This window comes from Schistocerca americana, chromosome 7 (genome assembly GCF_021461395.2).
Source record: "Schistocerca americana isolate TAMUIC-IGC-003095 chromosome 7, iqSchAmer2.1, whole genome shotgun sequence".
NCBI classification, from domain to species: Eukaryota; Metazoa; Arthropoda; class Insecta; order Orthoptera; family Acrididae; genus Schistocerca; species Schistocerca americana.
This window is the reverse complement of record NC_060125.1, coordinates 185,722,562-185,741,355: the sequence shown is the minus strand read 5'-3', so window position 1 is coordinate 185,741,355 and position 18,794 is coordinate 185,722,562. Positions and strand designations below refer to the sequence as shown.

Sequence of the window (18,794 nt, the reverse complement as noted above, 5' to 3'; positions counted from 1 at the left end):
TTTTGATATGCATGATGCACAGAGTGGTGAATAGTCGAAATAAATCTTACCCTGTACTATTCCGTCCGCATTGTTTCCTCCTTTAGCACAGTTTTCCATAAAATCATTGTGATATACGTCCGATGCTTATTGGGCAATTAATATCAAAGTAGTTAAGATGCAGTACAGTAATTTTATAATAGCTGCATATACTTCTATCTCAGATAAGTCATACTGCATATTAATGACATATTTTGTCATGAAATGTACTTACCGTAGTAGCTGTTCATCGTCTATTACATCCATTGTCTTGTTACGATTTCATAGCTTCCACTACACAGCGGTAGCTGTCTTTATGTAATTTTCTTGTACTGACTGTGTGACATGACAGTATAATTTCATTCTAATGTTATTATTATTGGCAGTAGTTTTTTCTCCATTCATTCTGTCAAAGTACTGCTGCCGTAATCTGCAGCTATTTTCTGTCGCACTTATCTGTGTGTGTGAGAGAGAGAGAGAGTCTATGTGTTTCAAGTAATTTTGGTACACATTACACTTTTATTTATGTGTATGGATCTGTATATATGAACGAATTTGTGTTTGAATCTAATAAAACCAATAGCTGCTTCATGAACTAATCTTGAATGGATTGCTTTACTGCTACATATTGTAGGAGTAAATTGCACTGAACACTGAACAATAGCTTGAAATCAGGATGCTATGTAATTTGGGCATGTAGGTATATTGCAGTATTACACTATTTTTTTTTGGTGGGAGGGAGGGTGGCATGTCTGAAATAATGGTGTGTTGAAACATAGCATATAATATAAACATTTATTAATACCTCTCACAATTTACAGAGAATACAGTGAGTTTAATTACATCTTGTGTACAACCAAAGGTAATCTGAACATCAAACCAAGGACAAATACGTTTATTTTTACGCCATTACGTTGTACAAATCAGTCTCTCTGTCAACAGACCCAGACTAGGTTGTTTGCTATACGCCTTCACCTATTTTTCCCATTGTAACAAAACAAGACTCTGCAAAATCATACTCTCTCTTAGACATTACAGCTAAGGAATAACTTCCAAAGAAAACTAATCACTATTGTAGATGCAACATGCGAATTATGAATTACTGGGGCGCCCTGGCGCTTCTTGACATAACATGCTAAATCTCTGAGAGCACTTTAGGTTTGTCTTCTTCCTTTACGACGTTACGCAGGTACCGACATCACACATTCTCAAGCGTACAGTCGCAAGAACAATATACCACAACGCCTTAATGATTCTCTTTTGATGTCTGACTGCCAAGTATGAAATTCAAGATCACAACTGAAATAACAACACTCATCACTCCACATTATAGGGACACAACTTGAGGTGCACGTTTTCCCATAACGTTTATGTGAGAAGTGAAGAGGTCACTCCTCCACAGCAGTGTCTCTAAATCCATAGGAGTTCCCTGCGGTAACAGTGTCGCCATATATGGTAGTCAACACTTCCAAGTGAAACAATTTTAAAATAATGTCTGGTGATTATATTTTTGTTTAAGTTTCTGGTTTTGTGTTGAACAGTCCAATCGTGATGGACCAGCACACTATGTGTACAGTGTTTTGGTGTATCCTCACCCTGGAAATGTAAAGGGGTGAAGCTCTACTCATCGCACGAGGTGTGAACCCCAAAAAGGAATGTAAAATACGTGTAGCGTCACAGAAGTGGAATATCCAAGAGGCGATGCTACGCTCCGCTCCCAGGACGCATGCGCAGTCGGTTGACGCATCACCTGTCGGCACGCAGAATATGTGCGCCGGTGATAAAGTGTCACCAGCTGGCGACCGGCGCATGCGCCGCTGGTGAGAACGTCACCAGTCGGCAGCTAGCGCGTGCGCAGTGTGTGGACGCGTCACCAGCTACTGTCAGCGCATGCGCAGTACGAGGACGCTACTGCCCAGTTAACGGCGGCCGCATCACCTGCCGGCGGCCAACGCATGAAGAACCGTCAACGATGCCGCAAGAAGCAACGACGCGCTCCTCGTCGCTGCCCCTCCGAGCTCGCCGTGCTGCATCGCTGCTGGGTGCTCTCCTGCAATGGCACACAAGAAAACAATTAGTTTCATGCAGCTTAGGCTTTACCATAGCTGCTATTGGCATTGAAAGAAGGAACAAGTTTACTGTTACCAGTCACACCTCTGAAGCATATGATGAAAATTAATTAAGAGAAGTTATTGCACACTAATTGCCATTAAAATTGCTACACCAGGAAGAAATGCAGATGATAAACAGGTATTCATTGGACAATTATATTATACTGGAACTGACATGTGATTACATTTTCACGCAATTTGGATGGTTAGATCCTGAGAAATCAGTACCCAGAACAACCACCTCTGGCCGTAATAACGGAATGGAGACGCCTGGGCATTGGGTCAAACAGAGCTTGGATGTCGTGTACAGGTACAGCTGCCCACGCAACTTCAACATGATACCACAGTTCATCAAGAGTAGTGACTGTGGAATTGTGATGAGCCATTTGCTCGGCCACCATTGACCAGACGTTTTCAATTGGTGAGAGATCAGGATAATGTGCTGGCCCGGGCAGCAGTCGAACATTTTCTGTATCCAGAAAGGCCCGTACAGAACCTGCAAGATGTGGTCGTGCATTATCCTGCTGAAGTGAAGGGTTTGGCAGGTATCGAATGAAGGGTAGAGCCACAGGTCGTCACACATCTGAAATATAACGTCCACTGTTCAAAGTGCCGTCAATGCGAACAAGAGGTGACCGAGACGTGTAACCAATGGCTCCCCATATCATCACGCAGGGTGACACGCCAGTACGGCGATGACGAATACACGCTTCCAATGTGAGTTCACCGCGATGTCACCAAACACGGGTGCGACCATCATGACGCTGTAAACAGAAACTGAATTCATCCGAAAAAATGACGTTTTGCCTTTCGTGCACCCGGGTTCGTCGTGGACTACACCATCGCAGGCGCTCCTTTCAGTCATGCAGCGTCAAGGGTAACCGCAGCCATGGTCTCCAAGCTGATAGTCCATGATGCTGTAAACGTCATCGAACTGTTCATGCAGATGGTTGTTGTCTTGCAAACGTACCCATCTGTTGACTCAGGGATCGAGACGTGGCTGCAGATAAGATGCCTGTCATCTCGACTGCTAGTGATACGATGCCGTTGCGATCCAACACGGCGTTCCGTATCACCCTCCTGAACCCACCGATTTCATATTCCTCTAACAGTCATTGGATCTCGAGCAATGCGAGCAGCAATGTCGCGACACGATAAACCGCAATCGCGATAGGCTACAATCTGACCTTTATCAAAGTCGGAAACGTGATGGTACCCATTTCTCCTCCTTAAACGAGGCATTACAACAACGTTTCACCAGGCAACGCCGGTCAATTGCTGTTTGTGTATGAGAAATCGGTTGGAAACTTTCATCATGTCTGCACGTTGTAGGTGTCGCCACCGGCGCCAACCTTGTGTGAATGCTCTAAAATGCTAATTATTTGCATATCACAGCATCTTCTTTCTGTCGGTTAAATTTCGCGTCTGTAGCACGTCATCTTCGTGGTGTAGCAACTTTAATGGCTAGCAGAGTATATCATCAGTAAACTCAGCAATGGCAAAAATAATTCATTTCTTTTTCTTTGAAATAAAATCATTGGACAGATAATTAACATCACTTTTTCTGCTTATATTTCCTCAAAACAGGACACATTAACATTCAAATTAAATAGTAGACGATTCTCTAAAGCAGATATTCCCAAACAAATGAACGAAATAAAACTCTGCTGGCTTGTATAATGTTGCACAGCCTCAAACTTTCTATTTTGTTTGTTTGGTCTCTTAGGCATGGCAAACTTACATACAGTGACACCCGGGGCGTTAATAGCTAGGTAGTGTAAAATGAAGTATGCAGCAAGTCTGACGCTGTCATCAGCATGGGATACATTGATTAATAAGTAGCACTCTTTTGGGCTAGCAGCTGCAATCAGTTTAATGAAATAATGACACAAATCTATAATGACGAACATTGCTTACTCCTTTTCCTGAGAGTGTGTCGAATCGCCATTAGTTCCACATACTTAGCTATGATCACATGAACTTTAAATGTGAACATTCTTGATATGGCTTTAAAATGACTGCTATTGATACTGAATGAAAGAACAAATTCATTGTCATCAGTCACAATTTATATGCTTCCACGACGCAAATTAAGGTTTCAAACATCCCTCTTCAGGTTGATTTCCGTGCATCAATATGACACGTGCGTGTTGGCCTCGTCTTTGGGGTAAGTTGTGGCATTCTCTACTGGGAGATAAAAATAAAACACTATTTCTATACAGGTCTCATACTTCTGTTGTGGATTCTAATAGAAAACATGGACGAAACTATGTAAAATTATAAATACCCCCAATGGTCAGAAGCTCCATAGACAGTGATGCTACACCACTTTCACCATCATACACTTTGTAATCACTGAATGGATTACAGATGGCGAATGAAATGGAATGACGTGTGGATAGAGTCTCCCAATAGGTTGACTTGTCGCCTGATGCAAGTCTTTTTTGTTGACGCCACTTCAGTGACTTGCATGTCGATGAGGATGACACGATCATGATGATGGAGGCAGGAAAACACCCAATCCCTAAGTGGAGAAAATCTCTGACATAGCCGGAAATCGAACCGGGGCCACCTGCATGGCATTCCGCCATGCTGACCACTTAGCTACGAATAGGGACTGATGGCTTATAGAATGTAGTAAGTGCAAAGAAGATTTAATAAAACCAGACACTATTTTGCACAAGTCACATAGCACAGTGGTAATATATGTTGCTTAGATGGTCAGAAATATAACTGTAAATATTTCTAGTGGTCACACATTATTTCTGTCAAGTTTACATAACTCAACACATTGCATACCTTTAATAATCTGAATTGCTTGTCATAATTGTAAAGTGGAAAGAACCTATGAAATAATTATTTTTACAGTGGTATTGAAAATTGTGTATATAAGAATTTACTTATTTATTAATGTGCTACTTCGGTAGTGCTGTGTGTGTGTGTGTGAGATAGATTGGGGAGTGGTGAAATTTAGAGGCATAGATCTTAGTTAAAGATGGACAGAGAGCAAAGTTATGGTTATGATAGAGATGTGGGTATCCAAGATTATTACAGAGCTGTGATTTGTTAAGGTTATATTTGTAACATGCTATATCAAAGCAGTGGATGAAGTAACACACTTACTATGATTTAAATGCAGATATACATACTCTTATTAAAGTAAACAGACACAGACACTCTCGAGCTGAGAGTGGGTACAAGTTTTTGTTTTCTGGGTGGATCTGTTGAGTTTTGTGCATCAAGCTAGTCAATCTGTTTACTTAAGTACTGTCATAGAAATCTGCAAATAATTAATTCTTGGTAAATACAAAGGGGAGGAGAGGGCAGTGTGTGTGTGTGTGTGTGTGTGTGTGTGTGTGTGTGTTTTCATTTTCTTTGGTGTCTGTACATATGGAGTGTGTACATGGATGTCTAGTTGTTTGCCTTTAGCAAGGATTTATGGATCTATAGAATGCTGATACTAATTAACATGGTGTTTTGTTTCATGCATGTTAGGTTTCACCATGACTGTTATTCACATTGATCAAAACAATAATTTTACTGTTACCAATCACATCTCTGAAACACATTGTGAAATTAAATAAAAATAATTAGTTGTTAGTTGCGTATCAACAATAAACTCTACAAGCAATGTGATGGCCATGGTACATCACACCTATGTGGGTACCTAGCTGTAATATTTATAAACAACTTTGAAGCCAATACTCTCAATTCCAACTACCATACACGCAAAGCATCATTTACTGCCTTACAACAGATATGAGATGATACTTTAACCAATTAAACAAAAGAAGATATTAGTGAGTTAACCCATTTGTTTAACTACTTCCATGAAAACATAATGTTCATAACTAGGTAACAAGTAGGTATGGCATAAACTTTCTAGACCTGGCCATTACAATAATGAGTACCAGATGCCAATTAGAAATTTAACAGAAACCTACTGCAACATACTCTACCACTTATACTTCTTTCATCCCATAGCATTCCAATATTCCTGCATTATTTTCTGTGCAGACTACAGTTAGGTCGTTATCTAGAAAGTAATAGAAAAAGAATTTCATCTGCTAGAACAATTACAAATAATGTTACACAGAGAACTTTTTATAAAAGTATTTTATGTGTACAAATAGAATTTTTTTCACCACTTTCGGAATTTTATTTTTTCTAAAGATACAAGTATTTAGTAGATGAAATCGTTTCATAAAATAATGTCCTCTCACATCTGCATAAATGTTTTTTTTTCCAAATGAAATCCATGTATAAATGATATTGTAACCACTTTCTCTCATCTTAGGAATAGCAACACCTGTGTTTATATGGAAATGTAACATCTTTAACATTTGGCTATTATCTAAATTGTTAGAATGTTGTTTCCAAACGTTTCGTGAGACGAAAAGTGTGTGTATGAAAATAAATACGGATTCTCATACCGTTCTCAAAAACTGTAATATGTCGCCACTATTGGAAACAGTATTTAATTTTTCGGTTTTGTCTTTGTATATAAAGTGATCAAAGGTTTTTTTCTTTTTTTTTTCTGAATGAATATAGTCGTGGGAGGAAAACAGCATCACAGACAACAATACACAACATCCGAGGTATATTCGATATTATTCTCGACGGGGCTCTCTTTAAACATTGGTCAGTTTCGGTTATGCAGTGCAATGCATGAATATTTATCATATAGCATCCAGACAACAGAGAGAGCCTCTAATTGTGCATCACACAACCTGCAAAGCTGAGCACTGATATTTTCTCCCTTGTGCTGCCGAACTTAATGGTGTCTCACGTTTGTGTTACTTTTGCACTATCCCCGACCGCTCCACGTCTGTTTTCGCTATACGTGTATTTGTCAGTGTCACACACAAAAGGATAGGAAACGTTGGAACCATAGTAATTTCTGTCTAAGAACTTGAAAATGAATCTGTAACTGAGAATAGAGTGAGACGGAGTTATAGCATACTCCCCAGTTATTGACTATGTACATGGAGCAAATAGTAAAGGAAACAATGGAGAAATTTGGGTAATGAATTGAATTTCATAGGAATAAATAAAATATAAAGGTTTCCAAATGGTATAGTAACTGTGTCAGTAAGAAGTTGGAACATATGTTGACCTGAATCGAAAATGGTTTGAATACTTGCCAAAGAAGAATTTTGAAGATTACCTGAACTGATCGAATAACTAGGGAAGAGGTGCCGCATCAAGGAGAACACACTTTATGGCACAAAATCAGGGGATAAGTTGATAGAATACATACTGACCATTAAGAAATAGTTAATTTGGTAATGGTTGGAAATGGGGAGTGGGGTAGGGATTGGGGGATAAAATCAGTAGAGGGAGACTAAGATTTCAACACATTAAGCAGAACAATTGGAAGTAGGGTGCAGTAGGATGCGGAGAAGTCTCTCACAAGATACAATGGCGTATCAGACCATAAAATCGCTCTTAGGACAGACTAGAACAACTACGGTGTGACTCAAAATAATGGGAAATTTTGGAAGTTATTATGGCAAAACTGCGGGGCAGTTGGCGTCGAACGACATACCGAAAGCTACTGTCACTGTCTTGCCACGTAGTAAACAGTAAACGTGGAGCAATGGATCGGTGTGTAGCGCACTTTTGTGGTAAGAGCCTGTTACAAGAATGGAAATGTAGAGATCGGTGTCATTTCAACATCTGACGGCACTATCTTGTCGTTTTTGTGCCTGCAGTCATCATGGGCGTCCGCTATTTTGAAACAACGGGTTTTGCAATGAAGAAGTAACCTGCAGGGAGACACCGAACCGTTCGTAAGGGATACAATTCAAGGGCTGTGCAAGCTGTTTTTGGAAGAAGCCCATAGCGCCCTATTCGAGGTCACGCACAGTCTCGCAGTGTGTTCATCGAATACTGAAAGTGGATTTAATGTTCCATCCGTACGATCTGCAGATGTTTCAGCAACTTGAATCTAACAGTCTGCTAACGCGTAGACAAAACGCTGAACGCATTTCAACAAAAGTGCACGACGACGACAACGATTTAATGAGCAATCTGTGGATGTCGGACGAAGCTCACTTCCACCTCAGCGGATATGTCAATAGACAGAATTTGCGCTAGTGGCCTCAGCAAAATCCACATCTGCTACAACAGACTCCGTTGCACAGCAGTAAGATTACTGTATGGTGCGTCATGTCATGGAGTGGCGTTATAAGCCTCTACTGTTTTGAAGGTGACGATGGGTACGCCACCACTGTACCGCATCTTCGGTGTGTTGCCATTCAGGAAAGATTTGTTGCACTTGATCTGCCCCATTTTCCTACTAACAGCTGGACTCAACATGACGGAGCAACGGCAAGTGCGGCGCCGATGTCGTTGGGAGCTGTTTGGTAACCGTGTCAGTTCAAGGCACGATGACACTGCATGGCACCCAAGATCGCCTGAGCTGAGAGCGTGTGACTTTTTTCTTGTGTAGCCACCTCAAGAGCGGCGTTTAACATACTCGACCTCCTACTACCGAAGAACGTAAAGCAAGAATACGAGAGGAAATGTTCGGAATCATTTTAGAATGTTGGGCCCAGCAACGCGTAACGTTTCTAGCTCCAGTAACGTGCCCTCCGAGGGAGAGCTCTCTTATGGGTGTGATATTCAAGAAACAAAAATGGGTGTGATATTCAGTAATGACATACTCTGTACTAAACATTGACATAAATAAATAAGTGTAAAGTAATTGTAGTTTTTCATTTATCTCTGTTGCCAAATTTCCCGCCCTTTTCAAGCACCCTGAACAACTACACCCTCAGGAAGTTTGGTGGAACTTTACCTCTGTAAATCAATGGGACATATATTCCTTCATGTAACGATAAAAATAAGCGTAACATGTAATGGTCCCCATCGCCCAAGTTTCGTAATGGTATTACATTACCTATGGCTGTTATACTCTAATGACAGTTTGTTTTGCAAAGATTATTGAAACTACTAGCAGCTTTTCGTGGTTTACCACTAGGTCCTTTCAGTTCGAATCAAGTCGTTAGTTACTACTATTTCGCCTCAATATGTACTAATATGTCGGTTTTCCCTTTGATAAGACACCCAGTTTTCACTAATATTCTATTTATTGTTTGTTAGATACTGATAATCGCTAACAGAACATCATTTGTGACTGCGTATCAATTGTAAGACGAAATCAGACTCCGCTTATGCCATTTCGGATATTGTTGAGGGATATTTTTCCGGTATTTTAGTATCAAGTAATGATGTAATTCGGTTAGAGAGTAATAACTTAATCATAGTTTATGCAATTTGTCACCACTTTCAGCAAAGTCTGCAATATTCAGTCACCAAGATGTTCAATGCCAACCACAGAGTAGCGTGACAAGTCTCAGGCAGGTACAAAACAACAGCGATATACACTGAAGAGCCAAAGAAACCGATACACCTGCCTAGTATCGTGTAGGGTCCTGTGAGCAAGCAGAAGTTCAGCCACACGACGTAACATGGACTCGACTAATGTCTAAAGTAGCGCTGGAGGGAATTGACACCATGAATCTTGCAAGGCTGTCAATAAATCCATAAGAGTACGAGGGGGTGGAGATATCTCCTGAATAGCACATTGCAATGCATCCCAGATATGCTCAATAATGCTCATTTCTGGGGAGTTTGGTGACGAGCAGAAGCGTTTAAACTCAGAAGAGTGTTCCTGGAGCCACTCTGTAGCAATTCTGGACGTGTGGGGCATCGCATTGTCCTGTTGGAATTGCCGAAGTCTGACGGAATGCACAATCGACATGAACGGATGCAGGTGGTGAGACAGGACGCTTACATACGTGTCACCTGTCAGAGTCGTATCTAGACGTATCAGGGGTCCCGCACCACTCCAGCTGCACACGCCTAAACCATTACAGAGCCTCCACCAGCTCGAACAGTCCCCCTGCTGACATGCTGGGTTCATGGATTCACGAGATTGTCTCCATACCCGTACACGTCCATCCACTCGATACAGTTTGAAACGAGACTCGTCCAACCAGGAAACATGTTTCCAGTCATCAACAGTCGAATTTCAGTGCTGACGGGCCCAGACGAGGCACAAAGCCTTGTGTCGTGCAGTCATCAAGGGTACACAAATGGGCATTCGGCTCCGAAAACCCATAGCGATCATGTTTACTTGAATGGTTCGCAAGCTGACGCTTGTTGATGGCCCAGCATTGAAATCTGCAGCAATCTGCGTAAGGAATGCACTTCTGTCACGTTGAACGATTCTTTTCAGTCGTCGTTGGTCCGGTTCTTGCAGGATCTTTTTCCGGCAGCACCGATGTTGGAGATTTGATGTTTTACCGAATTGCTGATATTCACTGTTCACTCGTGAAATGGTCTTATGAGAAAGTTCCCACACCATCGCTACCTCGGAGATGCTGTGTCCCATCGCTCGTGCGCCGACTATAACACCACGCGGAAGCTCACTTAAAGGTTGATAATCTGCCATTGCAACAGTAGTAATCGATCAGACAACTGCGTCAGACACATCTTGTCTTTTATAGGCGTTGCCGACAGCAGCACAGTATTCTGTCTGTTTGTGTACGTCTGTATATGAATACCAGGTGACTGCGTCAATACCAGTTTCATTGGCGCTTCAGTGTAATTGCTATCGCCGTGGTAACACTGCAGTACAGCGCCATCGTGCTGCTTTTTCATTGCAATCAGAGTAATTACGTATGAGGTAAGCATCGTTCAGTTTTTCATCTGCAAACCTGTCCACACTGCTGTGTACCACTGGTAACAAACAACAAAGTAACACTCTCGGAAATAATTGAAAGAAAACAGCCCTCGGTCACTATTTTTCGATTTAACCAGGTTTCAACTCCAGTTTTACAAAAAGAGGTCCGGACAGCCATCAACAGCGCAAATTTCCTACTCAAACCGTTTCAGAAGAAAATGCTCATTAGCACGAACCCTCAGACCCCAAAACTTCAGTCTCAATTTAAAATCCACGAACCTAATCATCCGATACGCCTGATATCTAATAGTATGAATAGTGCATACCATAATGAGGCCAAACGTCTACATGAAACTCTGAGAAAATCATTCGATTTTGTGAACAATTTTTCCGTCCCAAATAGTTACACGTTAGCCAAAAAAATAAAAGATTTAGAATGCAGTTCAGACACCAAGTTAGTTTCTTTCGATATCAAAAATCTTTATACTAACGTCCCCGTACAGGAAACGCTTATGATTGTAGAAATAAATTTACGTCGGTTCAAAAAAGATATTTCAGATGAACAAATCACAGACTTCTCATCTCAGTCGCAGTCAAGTACAACTATTTCGAATTTAATGGACATCTGTACCAGCAATCCGGCGGTCTCGCTATGGGAAATCCGTTAGCTGGTATCCTCCCTGATATTTTCATCAAATCCCTAGAAGAAAACGTTTTTAATTGTTTTCCAGCTGCCTCACTAGGCATTCTTTGTTATTCCAGATACGTTGACGATATTCTTATCATATACAAAGGACCCGCTGACGGTGTTGATCGTATTTTTAACCTATTCAGCCGGCTGTAGTGGTCGAGCGGTTCTAGGCGTTACAGTCTGGAACCGCGCGACCGCTACGGCCGCAGGTTCGAATCCTGCCTCGGGCATGGATGTGTGTGATGTCCTTAGGTTAGTTAGGTTTAAGTAGTTCTAATTTCTAGGGGACTGATGACCTCAGATGTTAAGTCCCATAGTGCTCAGGGCCATTTTTTAACATATTCAATGATCTTCATGAGAAAATTTCTTTCACTATCGAATTTGAAAATGAGGCCCTTCAATTAAACTTTCTTGACTTGACGCTTACCATAGAAACAAATAAAATTTCTTTCATTATTTCTCGTAAAGTAACATATACCGACCAGATCGTTCCTGCATCTTCTACTCATCCACAGTCGCATATAAAAGCCTTCTTTCATTCTGTTGTTCACCGAGCCATTTCCATACCACTTTCTAAAGAAAAGTTCAACGACGAAATCAATTTACCTAAAACAGTAGCAGTTAACAAAGAGTATAAACCTAACATAGTAGATGACGTCCTTAAAACGAAAACTGCTAAAAGAATTGCTATGCTGTGTACTTCTATTATCGAGTCTAACTCAAAAAAATATTTCCCTATTCCTTTCGTGGGGTCTATCTCTTATCAGATCCAACGCATTCTTGGAAAGAAATACGATTACAACGTTGCTTTTTCAACTAATAACAATTTGAAAAAAAACTTCATTCATAATTTACATTCTATTCGTTCCCCTTTAGAAAATTCTGGTGTATACAAAATTGTCTGCAATACTTCCTCCTCTGACTATATAGGACAAACTGGACGTGCCTTCACTACCAGATATAAAGAACACTTGCTAAGAAAAAATGGCACTACCTTCCAAAATTCGTCTTTTGCCGACCATCTTCTAATTACAGGTCATTCACCTAAAGCCAACTGCGACAGCAACATTTTGCAGACCGAAAAGAAAGGGCGTAGACTAGATATTATAGAAGAATTAGAGATTTTCAAACATCTTGCTCGAAAGGATAGCCTCATCTTTAACAAACAGCTACAGCTACGTAACAAAAAATGTTTCAACGGTATAAAGCCGTTACTCGATATCTGACTTCGGGTCTCCTTGTGTAGGTTGCCGAAATGTTCTTTTCCTTCTAAGGCAGTCCTATGTTTTCTAATAATCAAATGTTTCTTGGCTGTGTTCACGTCAATATTGCGTTCTATAAGTTGTCATTCAGTCCTATCTACATTTTCATAATGATGTTTTCATGTTTTATCTTACTGTTATAAGCTTCGATGTAGACAAAACGTTGTATTGTATGCTACTGTCAGACAAACATTGCCTTCCATTATGTACCAACTACTGTTTATTTATAAATCATTTCTGCCTATACGTCAAAGTGAAGTAGCCTAATTGTATCTACGGCTACTAGATGGCGCGCTCGTTGCAGTGCTATGTTCACCTTGCCGCATTTGTTAACGCGGGCACGTCAGTCCGTTTGCAACCTGTAACCACGTAAGTAACGAGCAGCCCTTAGTGGCTCGCCATCCCAATTTTTTATCTTAAATATCTTTGTGACTACTGCCCTTTTGGCATATTTATTATTTTATAAATGACATATAAGTACTGCCAGCCTTTCACGATGATTATGTACTTATACTCTGTATCATACGATTTTAGTCATAATTGAGTGACCATGTTATAGACCATTCTTTGATTTAAATTCTGAGGAAGACACTCCTAGCAGTGTTGAAACCCGGTTAATTCGTTAAAAATAGTGAGCGAGTGCTGTCTTCTTTCAATTGTAACTATTCACGGTCTCCGAACGTGCAGCCATGTACAAAACTTTGCGACTCCCAGAAATGAAAAGCAGAGACAGAACTGAGCTGAACTGACGCTGGAGGGCGCAGAGTAAAGTGGGAATGAAGTTTCCAACAACACACTCGGATCATATCGCGGTGGAGATACAGGGGATAGAAAAAACTGTGGAAACACCAAAACCCCAACAAATTGCGACGCATAATACGATGCAGGAAGACAGTTGGCATTCGAAACAGCTTACAGTCCCCTTGGAGTGGATTAATAAAGGTTATGTACGGTTTTCAAGGGAATCTTATCCCATGCTGCCGGCAAAACAGTGTCCATTCCAGGTAACGAAGAACGATGTGGATAGCGATGAAGCACACTTCTCTCCAAGTTAGACAACAAAGGCTCCATAATTTTGAGATCTGGTGACTGTGGTGGTCAAGGAAGATGCAAAAATTCATTGGACGATGTGAGCTGTCGTCTAAACACAGCATCTCCATTGGGGAATAGACATGATCAGTTAAAAATAGCGACATAATCCTTCGCAGTAATGCAGCGTTGCAGAGCAACCAAGAGGCACATAGATCATCATGATATGGTTGCCCGCATTATCACCGAACCCCCTCCATGTTTCACTGTTCGGAGATAAACCCGAGCAGAAGATGTAAACGATGTGTAACAAGGCTCATCCGCCCAAATGACTTTCTTCCGTTACTCTATAGTGATTTGCATCACTGATGAGTGGTTTTGGAATTCCTACTCGCTACGCAACATCCTGCTTATGGAAATCCCTTCGTGCTATTTTAATGGTAAATGATTCACGGGTTTGACATTCAGTTCTCCAGTGACTTTTGCGGCTCCTGTAGTCTTACTTTTTGTGAAAGTCCTCTTCAATTACCGTCTGCCACCATCACTCAACAAACAATTACGCCCGTGTTGTGTCCTCTTCAATTACCGTCTGCCACCATCACTCAACAAACAATTTCGCCCGTGTTGTGACTTAGCGGAAGATGTTTTTCCGCTTTTCCTGTATGCCGTATAAGCCGTAACGTTCTCTTTTACAATAACAAACACTTCGTCTACCTTCGTTACAGCAGTATCCACCATATGAGCTTCTGCATGTTGTCCACGTACGAATTCACATTGCTGTGACATAATGCACTCAAAATTGCTCACAGCACTATTCTGGGCACGGTTTATACAGGAAATGTATTTGTAGGTGTAGTTCGTGATCAGATACAACTGCGCTAAGTGCAGGACTGGCTGCCATCCGCATTTATGTTCAAGCGTGCATTTACGGCGGTGTTTCCATATTGTATTGTAACCCCTGTCTGTATCTGTAGTGCGCCGCGCGGGATTAGCCGAGCGGTCTCAGGCGCTGCAATCATGGACTGTGCGGCTGATCCCGGTGGAGGTTCGAGTCCTCCCTCTGGCATAGGTGTGTGTGTTTGGCCTTAGGATAATTTAGGTTAAGTAGTGTGTAAGCTTAGGGACTGATGACGTTAGCAGTTAAGTCCCATAAGATTTCACACACACATCAGTAGTGCGATACAGATTCGAAGGCAAATAGTGCGTAATAAATCTAGCCGCACACCTCAAAAAAGTTTTGCATCACCCCGGTTCCCAGAACTCCTGAAGACAGACGTTGACTGTGGATATTGTATCACAGATACAGTCCCTTTGAAAGTTCAGATATGTCACTAAACCCGCCTAAAGATGAAACAACCATGGATGAGCAGCGCCTATTAGAAAGAGGGGGTCCGACAGCCAATCAGCCCCAGTCGTTCCACCAGGAAGGAGGAACACGGCTCGTGTTGTTTGTAGTTCAACCATGCCTGGACGGTCAATACCGCGGTTCGACCGCGTCCACACTGTTACTTTGTGCCAGGAAGGGCTCTCTACAAGGAAAGTGCCGAGGCCTCTCGGAGAGAACCAAAGCGATGTTGTTCGGACATGGAGGAGATACAGAGAGACAGGAACTGTCGATGACGTGCCTCGCTCAGGCCGCTCAAGTGCTACTACTGCAGTGGAAGACCGCTACCCACGGATTATGGCTCGGAGGAACCCTGACAGCAACGCCATGTTGAATAATGCTTTTCGTGTAGCCACAGGACGTCGTGTTACAACTCAAACTGTGCGCAATAGGCTGCATGGTGCGCGACTTCACTCCCGACGGCATGGCGAGGTCTATCTTTCCAACCACGACGCCATGCAGAGCGATAAAGATGGGCCCAACAACATGCCAAATGGACCGCTCAATATTGGCATCACGTTCTCTCCACCCATGAGTGTCGCATTTGCCTTCAATCAGACAATCGTCGGAGACGTGTTTAGAGGCAGCCCAGTCAGGCTTAGCGCCTCAGACACACTGCCCAGCGAGAGCAGGAAGCTGGTGGTTCACTGATGTTTTCGGGTGGCATTATGTGGGGCCGACGTACGCCGTTGGTCGTCACTGAAGGCGTCGTAACGGCTGTGCGATACGTGAATGCCATCCTCCGACCGATAATGCAACCATATCGGCAGCATATTGGCGAGCCATTCGTCTTTATGGACGACAAATTGCGACCCTATTGTGCACATCTTGTGAATGACTTCCTTCAGGATAACGACATCGCTCGACTAGAGTGGCCAACATATTCTCCAGACATGAACCCTATCGAACATACCTGATTGATTGAAAAGGGAGTTTATGGACGACGTGACCCACCAAACGCTGTGATTGAAAATGGCTGTTTATGGGCGACGTGACCATTTAACCATTCTGAGGGATCTACGCCGAATCGCCGTTGAGGAGTGGGACAATGTGGACCATCAGTGCCTTGATGAAGTTGTGGATAGTATGCCACGACGAATATAGCCATGTATCAATGCAAGAGGACGTGGTACTGGTTATAAGACGTACCGGTGTGTACAGCAATCTTTACTACCATTTCTGACGGTCTCGTTGTATGGTGGTACAACATGCAATGTGTGGTTTTCATGAGCAATAAAAAAGGCGGAAGTGATGTTTATGTTGATCTCTATTCCAATTTTCTGTACAGGTTCCGGAACTCTCGGAACTGAGGTGATGCAAATTTTTTTTGATGTGTGTACATGCATTTTCTGCGTAACGAGCCACGGTATACTGTGAAAATATGCATGATCACCCGGCGTAACCTTGTAGGTGGAGGTGCGTTCAGGCTCTATTTTAAGTGGTGCGCTCGTGTTTTAGGTAGTCAGTCATCGAGATCTGGAGCGCAGGGGGAGTTTCGCCGGTGGCCAATTTCCTGAAGCAGTACAAGCTGGCGGCCGACCGAAGCCCCCGTGGAGCGCGGTTTATCAGAACCCACGGAGCGGACCAGCGTGTTGGCAGCGGCGCCCTACGAGTGTCGGCCCTCAGGTGAAGCTCCGTTGTCCGCCGGAAGTGGCGGCTGCTGCTCCAGCGATGGAGTCGAGGGCTCCGGGCAGCCGGAAGCAGCCAGCACTTCCGGCGCCCGGGCCCGCTGCTACACACACTTGCTCTTCGAGTGCCCTATTCAGCATCGACGGCGGTAATCAATCTCGTGAGTGCGCGTGTGTCTTAGAGTTCGTATTAGGTTTCCACAAAACGTAACGTGATTACTGCCACGGTAATAGTTGTCTACTGACGTAGGATTTTGTTTATTCTTGTATCATCATGGAGTATTGCGGTATTTATATTGCAGCAGATCTACATGTATTCTAGTCTGACAAGGAGAGAATGTGACGGTAATATTAAATTTTAAAAATATTTACTACTTTAATTTCGTCGTTTTGACTTTCCTTTAGATTCACTCACCTCACATTATATCTATATGAAGGTTTTACTTCAAATTTTTCATCTTTCAGTTCCCTACCAAAACAGGCCCGATAAATTTGAAAGTTCACATCGTCTTTTCGGGCGGTTATCCAGTAATGTATGTGTATATCACAATGCTATGTTTTACACAACGCTACGACAGAATAAACAGTCTTATCGTCAAAACGTTAGGTTTTTATTTTATTTTTTATTTCCCCTCACGTTAACTAGATTTCGAATTTTCTTCTGTCTACAGAGTGAATGAGACGGGAGACAGGATGCAGCCCTTTCTCGTCCTTCTCAACTACTAACTCGCTTTCATATTCTTCGACTGAAAGCTAGTTTCTGTATATGTTGCATACGACCTACTGCTCCCTGTTTTATGTGCGGATAGCCATTTAGCTATTTCGAAACTTTTTCCTCGGTATAGAAATGAAGGTTTTTGCTTCTTGAATGTAATCACTAAGATATGTCGTAGGTCAGTATTGTCTCGAATGGTTCAAATGGCTCTGAGCATTATGGGACTTAAAATCTGAGGTCATCAGTCCCCTAGAACTCAGAACTATTTGTACCCAACTAACCTAAGGACATCACACACATCCATGCCCGAGGTAGGATTCGAACCTGCGACCGTAGCGGTCGCGCGGTTCCAGAGTGAAGCGCCTAGAACCGCTCTGCCACACCGGCCGGCTTTGTCTAGAATATTCCTAAATTCCTCCAGAACCACAGATTGACTTTTACTAGTCATTCCATGCTTCTGTAGATAATTCGTGTTCGTATTATGCATTCATGACTAATTAATCGTATGGTTGAGTAATACGCACGCTTTTAACCACCTGTCTTCTTTAATTCAGGGATTAATTAGTTGCTTTCTGCTGCGGGAGTGTATTTTGGAACCCTCATATGTTACGCTTACCAAGTGGAACATTCCATAAGAAGGGTCTGTTTTTAAAACGCGAAGCCGTTTGTTGATCACAGATGTGTGCGGGTACTTAGTTAGATTAGCGAATGTCGAAAACAATATTGAAGTCATTATAGGATTATGTAGAAGATGTTTCCAGTTGTATACCATGAACTGTAAATTTCACTACCTGTTTATATTGATGGTAATATGTTTCAGCCGCTATCAAGTGAAGATGGTTGGTCAACTTCACTACAGACAATCTTGTAACACAGGAGAGACAGTTTATTTCATCACAGTCATTATTTACCTGGCTGTAGCACACTATTTCAAGAGACGGTATCTAGATGCCCCTACAAGATTAAAAGCTACAGTTTGTGGACAAAAATATGGAACAATTAAAAGCGCAACACAACAGCGTGCATGATACCAAGTAGGATAAATGTTGACATTCAAAACAGCTTTCGAGTCTTCTCGGTATGGATGAATACAGATCCTGTATGGTTGTCAAGCGAATCTTATACCATTCTCATCTTTCTTTTCTTTCTTTTGGTTGTGCTGATATTCCCCCGGAGACGCAGGGTCGGCATGGTTAATCGGATGTGGCAGTGTTAGTTGAAGGGGTGGCCGGATGCCCTTCCTGCCGCCACCCCGTATCCGCTG

General features: G+C 42.3%; 1 protein-coding gene across 1 annotated transcript in view; it reads right to left on the bottom strand.

Moving 5' to 3' along the window:
- Window positions 1-799: 799 nt before the first annotated feature.
- LOC124622835 overlaps window positions 800-18,794 on the bottom strand; it is a 119,019-nt gene continuing 101,024 nt past the window's right edge. The window contains exon 5 of the mRNA XM_047148626.1: window positions 800-2,068. Within this exon, the coding sequence (XP_047004582.1) occupies window positions 1,953-2,068 (116 nt within the window). The 3' untranslated portion in view covers window positions 800-1,952. The remainder of the gene's footprint in view (window positions 2,069-18,794) is intronic.